The sequence below is a fragment of the Myotis myotis genome, unplaced genomic scaffold, assembly GCF_014108235.1.
Source record: "Myotis myotis isolate mMyoMyo1 unplaced genomic scaffold, mMyoMyo1.p scaffold_m19_p_1, whole genome shotgun sequence".
NCBI lineage: Eukaryota > Metazoa > Chordata > Mammalia > Chiroptera > Vespertilionidae > Myotis > Myotis myotis.
Genome location: NW_023416313.1, coordinates 217,269,857 through 217,288,566, shown reverse-complemented (window position 1 = coordinate 217,288,566; position 18,710 = coordinate 217,269,857). Strand labels below are relative to the sequence as shown.

Genomic DNA, 18,710 nt, shown 5'->3' with positions numbered 1-18,710 from the left:
AGCAGGTAGTGGTGAGGAGGGGTCCTTACTGGCAGATCTAAGGAAGCACCACCCTCCAGGGTTACCAGGGCAAAGCCGGGGACTGTCCCCCTCCTCTGCATCCTGTGGGCTGCACCCTTCCCTCTGGGGGCTTCCCTGGGACTCCCCGCCCCCACCCAGCGTTGCATGGCCATCTGTTGCCACCAGACGCCCTCCCGTGGGGCCTGGGGTACTCACCTACTGACACAGTAGAACGCGATCAGTCTGAAGATGTCCTCAAACACAAGAACCGAGCCTTCCAGGTACAATACTGAGGAGAGATGACAGAGGCCCAGATGAGTGTCCCGGTCAGAGGGAGGGAGGGTCCCTGGGCCGGGGGGTGGGGGGCGGGGGAGGTGTCTATCGAGTTCGTTATCGCAGGGCCTGGCCTGCTGCGGCCACATGTTCATCAGCTGCCCTCGGGACCACATAGGAGTGAGAAAGGAACTTCTGTGGCAGCGATGTTCAACCTTTCTCACCTCACGGCACATACACTAATTACTCAGAAATTCTGTGGCACACTGAAAGTATGTATTTTTTGCCTGAAAAACGAAGGTATGCAATGGATTCCTTCACACCACACGGCTATTGTTGTATTGGCTGTTGTCATTTTTTGATTTGTCAATCTAGGGGGGGAAAGAAGTCGGTGCCCCTGACTAAACAGTCAGGTATTGCATGTTTTAAAAATTCTGGCAGCACACCGGTTGAAAATCACTGTTCTATGGTGTTAATCCACTGAGATTTGGGGTGGTGATTACCTGAATGAATACACATCATTTTAGACACAATAACACAGAAGCCTCCAGAATGAAAGCAGAGTGAAACGTTTAACTGATCAGGGTCACCTCAATCTGGCGATTCTGAGGGCAGAGGGGACAGCGGGAGAAAGCCGCCCAGTTCCGTGTTGGCCTCCGGGAGGTTCATCGGTCCAGGGCGCTGACCTGGGGCCACTGGCCCTCCACCCAAGAGGACCGGGTAGGACCTCACTTGACGTGCCTGCATGGCAACCCAAGGGCGAGGCTGACCCTGACGTTTTCCAGCTCTGACAAGGGAGAGAGACCAGGGCATTTGCCCAAGATCCCACCCCAGGGTGGGTGTGGCTCCTTGGAGAGACTGGGTGCCAGGATGTGGCACCAGTGCCCGAAGCTGGGGGTGCAGTGACCAGAGGATGTGGCACAATGCCACACCCTGCTTTGGACAGCAGGCAAGGGCCCACGGACGCTGAGTGGATGCTCCCCAGCGCTCTTGGCGCCCTCCACACCCACGACTCCTGACTCTCACTCAGGGCTCATTTGCCCAACAGAGGGGCTCCCTGTGCTGGGGCCCCCCCCCCCCCACTGCACTTTCTAGGGCATCAGCAGGGCCAAGAAACATGTGTGCATCACCCCTCAGTTCCAATTTCCTGAGGGCCTTCCAGCAGCTGTGTGATGGAGGGAAGGCAGGTCCCGGTCCCAGGCCGGGCTCTGACCCTGGGACCAACAGGGTGACTCTGGGTACGTCCCTTTCCCTCCCAGCACTGCAGTTCTTCCACCCTCCGACCCTGAACCCCCCGTGCATCCAGGTGACACTGGCCGGCGGCCCGTTTTCATAGCCTAGGACAGCGTTCCTTGCACTGGTGGTCTGCGAGGTGGTTACGGGTGACCACACATAGACCAACACGGGCTGTTGTAATAGCTTTAGTTTTATATTTGCCTTCTTCCCATGTTCTAAACCAGGGGTCCTCAAACTTTTTAAACAGGGGGCCAGTTCACTGTCCCTCAGACCGTTGGAGGGCCGGACTATAGTTTAAAAAAAAAACTATGAACAAATTCCTATGCACACTGCACATATCTTATTTTGAAGTAAAAAAACAAAACGGGAACAAATACCATATTTGTATTTGCATGTGGCCCGTGGGCCGTAGTTTGAGGACCCCTGTTCTAAACAGTTAACATGCTTTTTAAAAAAACGTTTACATTCATCATCTATTTATGGCAAAGAGGTCACGGTTTCCCATTAGGACAGACATAAGAAGGTTAAAAGGAAGTTTAAAGAAAGACACGCAGTAGGTGATAGCATGGGAGGTGCTCTGAAGATGCCTACAAATGACGAGTCTGAGAAACACTGCATGGAGCCCGCACCCTCTGTGAAGTGATAGCGGCAGGGCGGCCCACGGCGCCATCTGGTGCTGGCATTGGGTACGGCGCCTACTCGCCGCAGCACCGGCCAAGGGAGCTGGGTGCCCAAAGACCTGCAGCCACAAGAGCTAGAGACCCTTCCACCTGTAAAAGGAGACCCTGAAGCAGGAGCCCCTCGCAGCAGGGGGTGGTGGTGACCCACGCAGAAAGCCCCTCCTCCTACGCGGGACGTGCTCAACAATGAGCAGCTTTCCTTCGCTGTGGGGTGCCGGGAGCCAGTCCATGCTTGCTGTTTCAAAGGACCTGGCATATATGGCACGCTGTTCTTAAAATGTTTGCTCACCTTCTTGGCACTATGTGTTTTAACCAAGGTCTCTGAGAAAGGTTGTTTCCCCAAGTATGGATTTTCCCCTGAAGTTAGGGAGGGAATAAAACCTCTTAACTAGTGCCAGGTGGGTAATTAATCACTTTAACTACGAACAATCATGCTTAAGCTACATAATCTTTACTCCCTGGAATGGAGATAAGAAACGCCCTAACCTTTGTCATAGAGATTGATAGGATTGAATGAACTGGTATAAATACAGATGTAATAAGACAGCAAGAGTCAGAACTTAGAATACAGAGCTTAGAACACAGAACTAAGAGAGACAGAACCTAGGCACAGAACCTACACAGAACTTTCTCTAGAGACAGAAGAACTTCGCTGGAGAGAACATGGCAAAAGATCCTGGACAGAAACTGGCCTCAGAACCTAGAGACAGAACCTAGCGAGAGAACATGGCAAAAGATCCTGGACTGAACCTGACTACAGAAATTGGCAAGAGAACCCGACTAGAACCTGGTGACTGAACCTGGCTGAAGAACCTAGCAAGGGAACATGGCTACAGAACCTGGCTGGAGAACCTGGAGAACCTAGCAAGAGAACATGGACACAGAACCTGGCTGGAGATCCAAGGCAGAACCTCTCTGGAGATCCACACCAGAACTTGGCTGGAGATCCTGGCTAGGCTGCTGATCAACTGAACACTGTCTCCGTGTCATTCCTTCTTCGCCGACTCCGTCTACGCCTTTGGGGAACCCCTGGACTCGCTGGGGCTGGACCCCGGCAGTGGGGACCTGGTCTGACCTTGGCCGACACAGAGGAAACCTTTGAGACGAAGCAGGCACCCCCTCTCGGGCCTGCTGGCGCTTGACATAAAGCCGCACTTCTTTCAGACGTTTTCCCGACCGTCTGCGTGCTGGCCAGGTCCTCGAGGGCAGGGACCAGGGCGCATTTACTTTTGTTAGTGGAGGACAGAGCACAGTTCTCGACATAGCACCAGTCGCCTTCCTACTGTTAAAGCTGTCGAGTTTCAAAATCACAAGCAAGGGTCAAGGCTCTTGTTTGTTTCCTGTGACCTCTTCTGCCCCAGCTCCAGCCCCAGCCAGCTGCCCACGTCTGCCCGGTCCTGATGGTGGGAACTGCTTCCCCTCACCCCGAGGCCCCCGGGGAGCCCCTGCCAGCCAGAGCCAGGCTGGGCCCCAGGGTGAGCCTCCCTCAGCTTCCAGCAGAGCCGCCTGAAACTGGTAAACTTATGGTACAGGATGCATAACAGGAATACATCTCAATAAAGCCATTATTAAACCAAGAAAAATGCTCGCCGGGTGGACAATTTCACTGCCCGCAGTAAGATTTTCTAGGATTTTTGTAATGAGCATCTATGAGTTCTGTAAGCAGAGAAACTGCCAGGATTCTCCACCCGTTTCTCTAATTTCCTACCGTTCTCTGTAAACGTGTCTCTAGAGCCGACTGCTTCCGGCGTCCTCTCAGCTCCTGCTGCTATAGAACCGCTCACATCCCTGCAGGGCACAGCTGACAGGCCCCATCCACCCACTGTCACCCCTAACACACACCCCTGCCCCCCAGCCCGCTTCTAAAGAGTCTTGGGCACGTCCAGCACCCACTCTGCCCTTGGCAGCAGCTCACGCAGGGACCCGGCCAGCGGCTCCTCCCAATACAGATGCCAGGGCTGGCGGCCACCTTTGAAAAGCACGGGCAGAACCCCTCCACTGTGTGCAGCCCCAGGGTCCCTCAGCAGAAGCCTCGGTGGGAACATGCCAGACCCTCTCTGGCCATTTCTCTTTCAAAGGGTGAGGAGAGAATGGGTACTAGCCAGCAGCACCCGGCCTGTCCCGAGGTGACCACAGGCGACAACAACAGAACTCTGCCTCCACTTAGAGGAAAGGAAAGCTTTCACCTATGACTCCCCATCAAGGCTGAGTGGGGACAGGGTGCAGATGCCAGGCCCACACGCGCCGGAATGGCTCCCAGCATTCACAACCCCAGTGTCAAAATGAGATATGCACAGCCTGACTGGTGTGGCTCAGTGGCTGAGTGTCCTATGAACCAGGAGGTCATGGTTCAATTCCTGGTCAGGCCACATGCCTGGGTTGTGGGCTCGGTCCCCAATGGGGAGCATGCAGGAGGCAGCCGATCGATAATTCTCTCTCATCATTGATGTTTTATCTCTCTCTCCCTCTCCCTTTCTCTCGGAAATCAATAAAAATATATTTAGAAAAAGAGAGATATCCACAAAGAATGGAAAGCTAGCAGATCTTTAAAAAAGGGGGGGGGGAATTCCATTTAATCACTCAATCGTCCAAATGAATTGCCAAGGACAGGAGCTGCGTGTGTATCTTCTGTTCTTCACGGTTACCCAGACCCAGGCATGGTGCTGCGCATGGTGCCGGCTCTCTGATGCTTATTTAATGATTTATTTACAAAGTGTTTTATTTGAAAATACTTAGAAGAGTCATAAGAAGTTGCAGAGATGTACAGGGAGGTCCTGGGCACCCTTCACCCAATTTTACATGGGTGCATGTGTGTGTACGGGTGTGTGCGTGTGCGTGTGCATGCTGGTACCGTGCTATGAACTGTATCCTGTGTGTAGCTGTCTGGAATCACCATCACAACCGAGATATGTCACTGCACCATCACTGCAGGGCTCCCTGTGCTCCCCGCTTGGAGCCACAGCCACTCTCCGTTCACCCCGGACCCCTGGCAACCACCAATCTGTCTCCATCTCTATGGTGATGTTATTTCACGAATGTCTTATAAGTGGAGTCACACAGTATCCAGCCTTGACACTGGCTTTCTTCACTCAGCATGATTTCCTCGAGGGTCATCCAGGTCACTGGCTGAACCAATCGCCCACTCCTCTTTAGTGCTGAGTCAGCGCCCATGGTTTGGATGGAGCATTCTTTGCTTGACTAGTCACCCGCTGAAGGACATCTGGGGAGTTTCCAGTTTTGAGTTATTATATTTAGAAAAGCTACTATGGACATTTGTGTACAAGTGTCTGCATGAAAATATGCTTTCTGGCGACATCTGTAATACTGTCAATAATAAAAAATATATTTAAAAAGGAAATAGACTTTCCTTTCTCTGGGATCTATGCCCAGGAGTGCTATTGCTGGGTCATACGGTAAGTCCATCAAAGGAACCACCAGAATGCTCTCCTGAGAGGCCAGCAATGCACGCGGGGTCCAGCGTCTCCCCGTGACTGCCGATTTGTTGTCGCTGTTCTTTATTGTAGCCATTCCAGTCGGTGTAGAGTGGCATCTCAAGATGGTTTTGATTTGCATTTCTCTGATTTGGATTTTTGGAAACAAAGATGTTGACCTTCTTTTCATGTGGTTATCTGTTATCTGTATATCTACCCTCTGGTGAAATGTCTATACATATCATTTGCCAATTTTCTAATTGGGTATTTTTTTAATGTTGAGGTTTTTTAAAATCACTTTAATAAGATATTCACATACCTACAATTCACCAATTTAAAGTGCACAATTAATGGTCTTACCATATTCACAGAGTTGTGCAACCATCACCACAGTCAGTTGTAGAACATGTTCACCATCCCAAAAGGAAACCCTGGGTGTGTGTGCCCTCGGCGTAGTCATTTTATTTATCTTTTGTCCTTCGATTTTCTCATCTTCAAATGGTGACAACAATAGTATTTTCATCATACGTTGTTGTTGAGGCAAATTAATGGAAAGCATTTAACCTAGCATACAGTTGAATCCACTTTTTGACAAGTAGTCAAAAAGTGGATGAAATCTGTATACAAGTTTTTATGTGGACATATGTTTTCATTTCTCTTGACTATATATTAGGAGTGGCATTGCTGGGTCATCTGGCAACTACATGTTTAAAAAACGACCAAACTGGAGGACCTCAACAGCATAAAAATGGAAAAGAACCAGTTGGAAGTGAAGGATACACTAACTGAAATAAATTACAGGTAATCAGCAGTAGAGTAGGTGAAGCCGAGAATCAAATAATCAATTTGGAATATGTGGAAGCAAAAACACCCAAACAGAACACCCCCCGCCCCCCAAAAAAAGAAGTGGGGGGAGGATAGTGTAAGGAGCCTCTGGGACAACTTCAAGTGAACCAACATTCACATCACGAGAGTGCTGGAAGGAGGAGAGAGAGAGCAAGACATTGAAAACCTATTTGAAAAAATTATAACGAAAAACTTCCCTAACTTGGTGAAGGAAACAGACATATAAGTCTAGGAAGCTCAAAGAGTCCCAAAGAAGATGAACTGAAAGAGGCCCACAACAAGAAACATCACAATTAAAATGTAAAAGGTTAAAGACAAAGATGGACCTTAAAAGCAGCAAGAGGAAAGTAGTTCATTACCTACAAGGGAGTGCCCATAGGACTGTCAGCTGATTTCTCAAAAGAATCTTTGCAGGCCAGAAGGGAGTGGCAAGAAATATTCAAAGTGGTGAAAAGCAAGGACCTACAACCAAGATTACTCTATCCTGCGAAGCTATCATTTAGAATTGATGGAGATATAAAGCTTCCAAAATAGACCAAAGAAAAAAAAAGCTAAAGGAGTTCATCATTACCAACCCAGTATTACATGAAATGTTAAAGAGTCTTCTTTAAAAAGAAGAAGATAAAAAATATGAACAATGAAATGTCAACAAATACATATCTATCAACAACTGAATTTAAAAAACAAAATGAACAAGCAGAACAGAAACAGATGCATAGTTACAGAGAACTTTTTGTTGGTTGGTGGACGGGAGGGGCGTTGGGGAGAAATGCAAAAAAGGTGAAGGGATTAAGAAGTACAAATAGGTTGTTACAGAATAGTCGTGGGGTGTAAAGCACAGCATGGGGAACACAGTCAATAATATTCTAATAACTAGGTGTGGTGCTGGATGGGTGTGGGATTTATTGGGCTGATCACTTAGTAAGTTATGCAATGTCTGGTCACTGGGGTGTACGCCTGAAACTAATATAATGATGCATGTAAACTGTAATTGAAAATAAAAAATAATTAAATTTGCACCCCCCCCCCAAAAAAAAGAAAACCTACCAATTACTAAACTGTTTTCAAAGTTACTACTTCACTTTGTTTCCACGAGCAATGTCTGAGGGTTCCAATTTCTCCACATCCTTGTCAACACTTGTCTTTTCTAGTGCAGCCTTCCTAGTGGGCGGGAGGTGATATCTCTCAGTGGTTTTGATTTGCATTTGCCTAATTACTAGTGATGTTGAATGTCTTTGCATGTGCTAACAGGCCATTTGTGCATAGTCTTTGGAGATAAGTTTATTCAGATCCTTTCCCCCCTTTAAATTGGGTTACTTGTCTTTAATGTTGAGTTTTGAGAGTTTTTATTCTAGGACAAGGCCTTTGTCAGTTGTGTGATTTGCAAATATTTTCTCCCAGTCTGTAATTTGCCTTTTCATACTTTTCATAAGATCTTTCAAACATCTATTTTTAAGAATAAAAAAAAAGAAATGGCCCTGGCTGGGTGGCTGGGTCGGTTAGAGTGTCATTCCATACACCAAAAGGTTGCAGGTTCGATTCCCAGTCAGGGCACATACCTAGGTTGTGGGTTCAATCCCTGGCTGGGGCACATATGGGAGGCAACCAATGTTTCTTTCTTTTTTTTCTAATCCTCACCCGAGGCTATTTTCCCATTGATTTTTAGAGAGAGTGGAAGGGAGGGGGAGAGACAGAGAGAAACGTCGATGTGACAGACACATGAATTGGTTGCTGCCTGCATGCGCCCTGACTAGGGCAAGGGATCAAGCTTGCAACCAAGGTATTGTGCCCTTGACCGGAATTGAACCCAGGACCCTTTAGTTCACGGGTCAACACTCTATCCATTGAACCAAACCGGCTAGGGCTGATTGATATTTCTTATATTGAAGTTTCTCTCTCTCAAATCAATAAAACATATCCTTAGGTGAGGATTTTAAAAAAAAAGGATGAAAAAATAAATGCTGTCCAAGTTTGTTTGCAAAATAGTAAGCACTCAACTGGTGTTGTATAACTGATTGACAGGGGTATCTCCAACCTGTTATAATTAGCAGTCACCTCTTATTTGTAGCTGGCAGCATCTATTGTTATAATTACTGCTTAATGGGCCTGTAGCCAGTTATTACCATAATCTAGGCCAAAGTCCCTCTGCAATCTTGACACTGTTAATTCCCTTAACAGACACTTTCTTCATGGATGGTGCAAAGGTAAACTGGAGACAAGCCTGATTTTAATGACCACAAACTCCCAGGGACTGAGGCGAGTGAATGTGACAAATGAAAACCTTTCCACATCACATTCACGCTGAGCAGAGAATGGGTCAGCCTTGCCTTCGCTGAAATGAAGGACGAACGTTTCTTCACCTGAGCCTGACCCTCGGCTTTGAGGAGGAACAGATCCGTACACAAAAACGTGGAATGAAGCTACACCTTGCCGAGGGCCACTAAGATGGCCACGTGAACGCTGACTGAGAAACAGAAGTCCAGTCGTTCCTGTTAGCAGATGGCCTTGTTAACCGCAGAGATGAAACACGGCAGTTGTTAATCCATCTCCAGTTTTGAGCCCCCTTGGAAGGACTGGGTCAGAGTTACTCTTTAGCTAAAACATTTTCATTGTGTTATCACTCACTGACAAATATTTATCGTTTTCATGGTCTGTAGAAAGAAAGGGGAAATGGACGTAGAAAGTGAGAGGAAGACTCGCAGTTTGAAGGGTGACAGGGAACTTGCCAACAGCCGCAGGACTGTCTGAACGCCTTCCTGAGGGCCAGAGATTCAAACAGCTGGCTCACTCGCTTAAAAAAAAAAAAAAAAAAATATATATATATATATATATATATATATATATATATATATATGGTATATTTTATTGATTTTTTACAGAGAGGAAGGGAGAGAGACAGAGAGCCAGAAACATTGATGAGAGAGAAACATCGATCAGCTGCCTCCTGCACATCTCCTATTGGGGATGTGCCTGCAACCCAGGTACATGCCCTTGACCGGAATCGAACCTGGGACCCCTCAGTCCGCAGGCTGACGCTCTATCCACTTAGCCAAACCGGTTTCGGCTAAAAAATATATTTTTATTGATTTCAGAGAGGAAGGGAGAGGGAGAGAGAGAGATAGAAACATCAATGATGAGAGAGAATCATTGATTGGCTGCCTCCTGCACGCCCCCTACTGGGGATTGAGCCTGCAACCTGGGCATGTGCCCTGACCGGGAATCCAACCGTGACCTCACAGATGGATGCTCAACCACTGAGCCACGCCAGCTGGGCCTGCTCACACTCTTTTCATGATTGAAAATTTGCTTGGTGGGGGTGGGAGAGGCATGAATTGATTTCATCTAAGAGGAAACCTGTCATGGAACGAGGCCTCAACATGCCCATTTACGGAGTGAGCATTGGGTGGGTGAGAATTGCCCCAGGAGGACAGTGTCCCAGGAAGGACCCCATGTGGGCAGTCAGAGGGCTCACCTTTGGAGAGAAAAGGCCATCACACCTGGCTGGCGGGGGGGTGGGGTGGGGAGTTGGTGGGCCCCGGAAGTGGCCCTGAGCCAAAGCCTTATGTGACACTGCCGAGCCCACCTCCCTGAAACCTGGCACCCAGAATGGGCTGGGAGACTGAGCCTACTGGATTCCGATCACCTCTGCACAAGGGGTACTAGCTGACCACGCTGGGTCCCTGCCAGGGGATGCCAGGAGCGCAGACAGGAGGCCAGGGAGTGTTCCCAGCTGGGAGCAGGAGGGAGGGGCACCTGCAGACAGGAGACAGGCAGGGCCAGACCGGCTTGGAAGGTCACAGTGGCCTTTTTCTGCAGGACCCACTGCTGCCCGGCAACACCACAGTTGCCATGGGAACTACACCGGGACAGTCTGTGCTGGGATGGAAAAAGGACTGTCTCTACTACCATCAGGCCTCTCCAAAGGCCCCACGTTCTGTAACAGATGAAAACTACTTCCCCTGTTCCCAGGAGTAAAGTGAGGAGACCAGCAGTCTCTCTGGGGCCCGACCCCGGGACCCCATAGTTCCAGCCCCCCCCCCCTCCCCTCCGGCTCCCACCTGCTTGGCGATGCTGCTGCAGTGCCGCCGCCCCACCCAGGGGCCTGAAGGAGGTGCTGCTAGACTCGGGCTTCGGCCATCGCTGGTCCCACCCACGGCAGATGGTGCCAGGAGACAGGAGAAACCCACGGGCCCCACGCCGGGCAGCAGGTCTCCTGTGTTCTCTGGGCAGCCACACAAGGACCGGCGCACGGACTTGTTCCTGCTCCGGTCAAAGCCCAAGGCTGGACAGAACTGACCAGGGGCGGCTGCCGGCTCCACCCATCACATGCCCTGAGATCAAAGACCTGGACTCTGCCACCTGCTTCCCCTGCCTGCAGGTGAGGATAAGGGTGACCGAGGCCCTCTGGACTCTCCACCTGCTTGCCCAGAGGCTCTGAGTGAAAAGATAACCGAGGTCTGGAAGGGCAGGGGTGGGGGTGGGTGGGGAGTAAAGGGCAGGGGGCAAGTTAGGGTTCAGGGAGCGGGGAGAGAACGCCGACTTGAAAATGTGCTGGGATCGGCCCCCTCTCTCTCCTGAGCTGTCACTGACTGACAGGCCAGGTAGGCACCTGGGCCCCTGCCTCCCTGGCCGGCCCTGCAGCCCTCACTGTGCTACCAGCCTGCGGAGCCTATTTCTGTAAAGGCCCCTCACCTCCAGCCCTGAAGTCCCACCCCCTGCCGGTCTCCTCCACCAACCACAGGCCCCGGGGCGAGACCAGCTGCAGGACCTCCTGTGCAGGTGGGAAAGGCACAGGGAGGACCTGGCCGCCCTGGTCAGGGGTCCAAGGAGGGAGCCGCTTCTAGGTGCTGCCAGTGCCCTGTTGCAGGTTTGGCCAAGGAGCAGAGGAATGCCTCCTGGTCCAGAGGACGGCTGCCCGGCCCGGAAACGCACAACCTGACAAGTGGAACCCCAGCTGGGTGTCACCCCCCTAACTCAGCTCACCTCCCAGGCTCTCTGGGCAGCATGGCTGTGCAGCCGTCCACGGCAGCCCTGGGCATGAGTCATGGCCATCGTTGCCGGTCGTGGTTGGCATAAAGAGCAGTGGCCTCTTGATTACATCTTAAAAATCTCAGGATGCCCTAACCGGTTTGGCTCAGTGGATAGAGCATCGGCCTGCGGACTCAAGGGTCCCAGGTTCGATTCCAGTCAAGGGCATGTACCTTGGTTGCGGGCACATCACCAGTGGGGGGCGTGCAGGAGGCAGCTGATCGATGTTTCTCTCTCATCGATGTTTCTAACTCTCTATCCCTCTTCCTTCCTCTCTGTAAAAAATCAACAAAATATATTTTTTTAAAAAAATATCTCAGGATGAAAAAGGCAGCAATGGCTTTTTACTGAGTTCTGTGCCACACTCCGAGTTTGCTCAGACTGGAGACCCAACCACACCCAAATGCCCCTCCCAGTGGACGGGAAACCACCGAAAGCAGAACCAAAGGGCCCGAGAGACCCCTCTGGTCCAGCCTCCCCCACTGCACAGATGGGGAAACTGAGGCACAGAGGTGTGTCATCGTGTGGTGAGAGAGTGTGAGTCTGGGTGCTTCCCAGAGTTTGACCCTGGTCTCTCTGGAATCTAGATTCCGACTGCTGTATTCCCCTCCTCCCAGCTCCCCAGCATGGGCTTTGAGCCTCCTGATGAGTAGTGGTGGGTTACTGTTGTCAAGCTTTAATAACAACACTAATAGTAATCATAATATCATCTGCCATTTATCATGTCTACTGTGTACCAGTCTCTATATTTCAAATCATCCATTATCCTCAACTACAGGCAAGGAAATGGAGGCTCAGAGAGGTTAAGTAACTGGCCCTAGACCAGCCGTGGGCAAACTACGGCCCGCGGGCCGGATCCGGCCCGTCTGAAATGAATAAAACTATTGAAAAAAAAAAGACCGTACCCTTTTATGTAATGATGTTTACTTTGAATTTATATTAGTTCACACAAACACTCCATCCATGCTTTTGTTCCGGCCCTCCGGTCCAGTTTAAGAACCCATTGTGGCCCTTGAGTCAAAAAGTTTGCCCACCCCTGCCCTAGACCCACAGTCATGGCCTGGGAGTGGCCTTTGATCAAGAGAGGAGGTGTGGGGTGTGGGGTAAAGGAGACAGGCAGGGCATGGGATGAAGGGAGAGAGTCCCTGTGCCGCACCCTGGGTTGCTCTCATCCTGTCCCTGCCTCAATGTTTGGCTAAAAGAGACGCCTCCCATCTTCCCACACATCTCCCCCGTGACTGGGCAGGCCCCGTGCTCCCCTCGGAGAAGCCCTCCCGGGAAGAACTCCTGAATTCTCTCTCAGGCCCCGGCGCTGGGCTCACCCCACCCGAGAGCCCATCTCTGGCTCACAGGCCCACCTCTGGCCCTGAATGAAGCTCTTGGAGAGCAGGGGCCAGACCTGCCTTCTTCCCACCATCCCAGGACCTGCCTGGACCACACCACATGCCTCACGGCCTTGGTGCTGTCACAAGCACCGGTCCGACCCCAGGTTGGCAGTCACATCTGCAGCAGCTGCCACCACGCTGTCCCAGCTGTCATGAAAGCCTCTCTCTCCCTCCCTCTCCCTCTCTCTCCCTCTCTCTCTCTCTCTCTCTCTCTCTCTCTCTCTCTCTCTCTCTCTCTCTCGCCGCTTCCATATTTAGCAATGCAGAGATGAGGACTGAGTCCAGGAACAGGAGGACAGAATAAACGGCCACAAGCAGACAGGACTCTGCCTGGGAACTATTTATAGGTTCCGATGCCAAACAGAAGGGGAGGCATTAGACAGATGTGTGAATTGCCAAGTGTCAGGAGAGACTAAATAAAGCGCAAGGAGACAGGGAGGTGTTGGGAGAAGAACCTGGGGAGGGCGGAGGAGGAGACGCCGAGCAGGGGCCTGCCATTCATCCCCACCCGCCATGCCAGTCCTATGGGGGCACTGAACTACCCACAGGGAACTGACAGCCAGTCCCTCCGCTCACACTGCAGGGCGAGGAGGTGCCTTTGCCTGTACTGTCATGAAGAAGCACTTTGCTCTCTTGGGAGCAGAAACAGGAAAGGGAGGTGGCCCAGGGCACCTCCTGATGGTGAGAACAGCTCTGAGTGCCCCAGGAGGACCCATCGAGCCTGCATGGCTCTGTGGTTGAGCATCCACCTAGGAACCAGGAGATCACGGTTCGATTCCCGGTCAGGGCAAATACCCAGGGTTGCGGGCTTGATCCCCAGTGTGGGGTGTGTAGGAGGCAGCCAATCAATGATTCTCACTTATCATGGATGTTTCTATCTCTCTCTTCCTCTCCCTTGCTCTCTGAAATCAATAAAAATATGTTAAAAAAAGAAAAACCAGAATTGGGTTCCATAATAACCCAGAAAACAACCCACCTTCAATGTCAGGATCTTGCAAAGTTTGTCCCACCCCAGAGTCTGGGAATTTTGATCTGAGGTCTAGAAGCAAGTAACCGCCACTTATGAGCTGTGAGACAGACAGGTTAAGTGGTTTTCTATCGTCACAGAGCTGGGGAGCAATGATGCCAGGACGTGACCGTGAGCAAGCCTGACTCCGCGGTCCATGCTCTCACCCAGCACACAGGCTGCCGTTCTCTAGGCCCTGCTGCCTAGTGGAAATACGACGGGGGCTCCACGTGCAGTGCTCAGTGTTCCACAGTCACATCAGAGACAGTAAACAGAAAATAGGTGACATTAATCTCCATCGTATATTCTCTTTAACCCGAGATATCCAAAATATTATCACTTCAACGAACCATAAACATAATGAGGCGCTTTATGTTCCTTTTCTCACACTCAGTGTTCAAATCTGGTGTGTTTTCACATGAACAGCACACCTCAGTTCAGACTCACCCCATCGCAAGGGTTCAACAGCCCCACGGCCCGTGGCTGCCACACTGGGCGGCAGAGCCCTGAGTGATGCTCTCAGCCAGGAGCACATTTGCCCCCAGGGCACAGCTGGGAGTGTGGAGATATTTCAGGTTGTCACATCTGGGGGTGGGAGTGATACTACTAGTGGGCAGAGGCCAGCGATGCTGCTAACTATCCCACAGTGCGCAGGACGGCCTCCACAGCACAGGATGACCCCACCCCACATGCCAGGCGCCGAGTTTCAGAAGCCCCCGCGGAGCTCAGCCGGGAGACTCTTCCGCTCCTCGTGGCACTGACTCGGTCGCTGGGTGGCATTCAGGTGGGGACTGTTCTAGTCCACAGGGTCCAGAAGCCTTCACCTGGCGCCTTGGCAGGACAGCAGAAGACTAGCCTCAGCCGGGCCCCCTTGGGGCTCTCTCCCTCTCCCTACAGTGTTGGAGCCTCTCCAGGTGGTCGCTCCATCACTGGACTTCTTACTTGGAAACTCAGGCTCCCAGAGTCCAAGCAGGGGCTGCCAGTTCTCCTAACTGCACACAGACCTGGCATAGTATCATTTCACCTTATTCCATTGGCCACAGCAGTCCCAGGCCACCCAGATTCAAGGGGAGGGGCCACAGCCTTCAGCTCCTGATGGGAAGAGTGTCAGTGAAAGTATAGCCACTTTTATCTGCCACACGATAGTGTTTCTATTCTAGGACTCAAATGTCATCCCATGATTTCTCTGGGGAACTACATTACACCTGTCATACCTCTCCCTGATTCAATTTATTTCATGTTTCTGCAAAGATACAGTCCCCCTTTTCCTAAAGATACATCTTTTCATGTAAAAATTATAACATTTGAATACCTACATCATCTCTATACACACATCACACTTTAGTTTGCAAAACGCTCACCCATACGTCACCTCCCAATGGTTCCATAAGGTGGACATTACTGTCCACTTTACAGACGAGGAATCAGCAGTGGGGTGCTGGGACATGGTTAGCAACAAGCTCTCCAGAGAGAAAGCCCCGATTTACAGCATTTGTCAATTTCCATAATGTAAATACTCCTGCCAGGCTGACGGGGGGAGAGAGGGGCACAATGAACTCTCGCGGGCTGAAAGGAGCCAGCTCCTGCATGCCACCAAAGCCACAGCTCAGAGACAAGTCCACTTTGAGATGGTCCTTAGGAGCAAGAACCATCACCCTTTTCGACGGCATGGAAGGACCTGGAGACTACTATGCTAAGCGAAATAAGCCAGTTAGAGAAAGACACGCATCGCATGATCTCACTTAAATGTGGAATCTAATCAACCAAATAAACTGATGAACAGAACAGGTCCAGAGGCATGGATGCATGGAACAGAATAACAGAGATCAGTGGGGAGGGGAGTGGAAGAGATTCACCAAAGATCATATATGCATACATGCATAACCCATGGACACAGACAATAGTGGGGGAAGACCGGGGTGGGGCAGGGGTTATGTGGTGGTGGGAAAAAGGGGAGGATGGGGGGATATCTGTAATACTGATGACAACAACAACAACAAGAGAGCCAGAATCATTAAGAGACCTGAAGCTCAGGTGACTTCACTGACTCTCGAGACCCCCCTCACCTGTTGAAGCCTTCCAGTCCCTGTCTGCCACCTCTCTGTCCAGCTCTGGTTCTTTGCAATGCACATCGAGCCCTGGGGTGTAATCTTAGCTTAGGCCTCTGATGCTAGGGTAACCCTGGAGTTCTTCGGTGTATTTGATCACTGCTCTACCTCCCTCTCTGGCGTCCTCCACCTCCTCTGACTTGGAGAGCCATGTGCATAAGGGCCATGCAAGACCGGCTAAGAAACCACCTGGCTCAGGTGAAAGTGGAGTTAACAGCCCCAGTTCAACCCCACTTCCCTCCTTGGGCACCATTTCCTCAGCTAAAATGGGGGTCCTGGCACCTGCTTCCTAGGGCTGTGGTGAGGGCCAGAGGGATGGATTCTATGGAAGCCCCCCGTGCCTGGTACACAGTGGGTCCCCAATAACTGGGAAGGCTGGATAGAATGGCATGGGTAAGGCCTAGTTATGGGGGAACTGGGTCTGCCCTGGGGGCTGCTCAGGGCAGCCTGGGCTGGCAACAATGACTACATTAAAGGAACATCCCAGCAGGGGAAGTTTTGCCCGGCAAGTTCCCTAAAAGTTTCCACTGTGCAAACCAAGGCCAAGACAGCCGCAAGCACAACAAAAGGTATGTAACAGGATCAGGACTGCTGGTCAAAGCAGCACAGACTAATCATTGATTCTCGACAGATAAGGACACAAAGGACAGAGATGGACACAAAGAGCTGCAAAGATACCAGTCCATTTCTACAGAACTTTCCAGAAGGCCTCACCTCTGACTGCTTCTTTAAGTAGTTTGGGCAGAAAGGAGAAGTTGATGGGACAGGCATAATAACAGGACTTTCCAGGAGGCCAGGTGGGCTCCCTGGGCACTGAGCATCCTGTATTTTCCTTGGCGGTGGCGAGGCTTTATAATCCAGGTGCCTGGGCCAAGTAAATGAAGAACAGCACCTTCTCTGTGTGGGCCTTTATCCTTCCAAGGCATTTTTTTATTATATTAGTTTCAGTGTACACCCAGTGATTAGACATTACATAACACACTAAGTGGTAAATCTCATACCCACCTGACACCATATGTAGTTTTCAGGATATTATTGACTATGTTCCCTGTGTTGTACTTTACATCCCCATGACTGTTCTGTAACTACCAATTTGTATTTCTTAATCCCTTCACCATTTTCACCGTCCCTCCCCCCTCCCCTCACCACGACCCCCTTCCCATCTGGCAACCATCAAAATATTCTCTATATCTATGAGTCTGTTTCTGTTCTGCTTGTTCATTTATTTTGTTTTTTTTTAGATTCAATTGTTGATAGATATGTATTTATTGCCATTTTATTTTTCTTTTTACCTTTTTTTCCCTTCTTCTTAAAGAAAACCCTTTAACATTTCATGAAACACTGGTCTGATGGTGATGAACTCCTTTAGTTTTTTTCTTGTCTGTGAAGCTCTTTATCTGTCCTTTGATTTTAAATGATAGCTTTTCTGGGTACAGTTATCTTGGTAGTAGGTCCTTGCTTTTCATCACTTTGAATATTTCTTGCCACTCCTTTCTGGCCTGCAAAGTTTCTGTTGAGAAATCAGCTGATAGTCTTATGCGAGCTCTCTTGTAGGTAACGAACTGCTTTTCTCTTGCTGCTTTTAAGATTCTCTTTATCTTTAACTTTTTGCATTTCCAGAGCATTTTGTATCCATCTCTTGCTGGGTGAGGTCAGGATGCCCAGAGACACTGAGTGACTTGCTTAAAGTCATGTAGCAAGCTACCGCGGGAGCCATATTAGAACCCAATTCATTGACACTTACCCCTGGCTTTGCAAAGCTCACACTGGTCCTAAAGCTGCTCACTCTTCAACCTGGGGAAGCTGCCTGGAAACTCCCCGAGCAAAACTAATCTGGGAGGCAACAATTGGCTTCTCCTTTTGGGAAAAATAAACCAACCCAAAGCTAAGTCCCCTAGAAACATCTCCTTACAAGTTCTAGATGTGGGGAAATCCTCCCAGGACCAGCTGAGCCTCCACACAGGGACCCATGAGAGCCACAAAGCACTTGTAAAAGCACTTGCCGCGTTTCTTCCATTCTTGCCCCAATCTACTCAGCTACCCAAGTGAGCCTTTTAAGAGTAGAACCTGGTCTTATCCCAGCCCAGGGCTCCACGGATGCTGGCTACATATATTCACAAATGCACGCATGCCGCAGTATTCAGCTCACTCTTGCATGTCTGCCAGGTTTTCAATATGTTCATATGATTTCTTATCAGTTTCTCATAACAGTTCCTTTGGAGGCATCATTAACCCATTTGTGGTGGATGACAGTGAGGCCCTGAAGTCAAACCACTTGCTTCGGTTAAGCAGCAGAACCGAATACAAATCCAGGTTTTCTAACCCTAAGACCCAGGCCAAGGGGGAAGGCAGGCAGTCAGGTGACAGAGACCAAGACAGAGACAGACCTGGAACTGCCTGCCTTTCCAAAGCTCATACTCTCTCCAAAGAGGCTGGCATTGCCAAGAGCGCCAAACCCACCGTGAGGCAATACCGCCCCTGCTAACACAGCAAGAGCTGCTTCTCCATTCCAACCCGACTTTAATAAACGTTCCTGACCTTTTTTTTTTTTGGACTTAACACATTTTGGTGCAAATGCAGGTGTAAATATCTCTCTAAGATAATGGGTCAGCTGGTGAAGGGGTCAAACCCAAGAGCACCAATGCAATGTTCCCGTGTGGACTTCAAAGTCATTCTGGGTGACACTCTTGAGCGGCCCATACATACAGATCTCTGCT

The 18,710-nt window shown here is 50.1% G+C and overlaps 1 protein-coding gene across 4 annotated transcripts in view; it reads right to left on the bottom strand.

Moving 5' to 3' along the window:
* Nucleotides 1–18,710, bottom strand: part of RIN3 (Ras and Rab interactor 3) — a 111,471-nt gene that overhangs the window by 44,259 nt on the left and 48,502 nt on the right. For all 4 annotated transcript variants that reach the window (XM_036315828.1, XM_036315845.1, XM_036315818.1 and 1 more), the window contains exon 4: nt 217–289. In XM_036315828.1, coding sequence (XP_036171721.1) covers nt 217–289 — 73 coding nt within the window. The remainder of the gene's footprint in view (nt 1–216; nt 290–18,710) is intronic.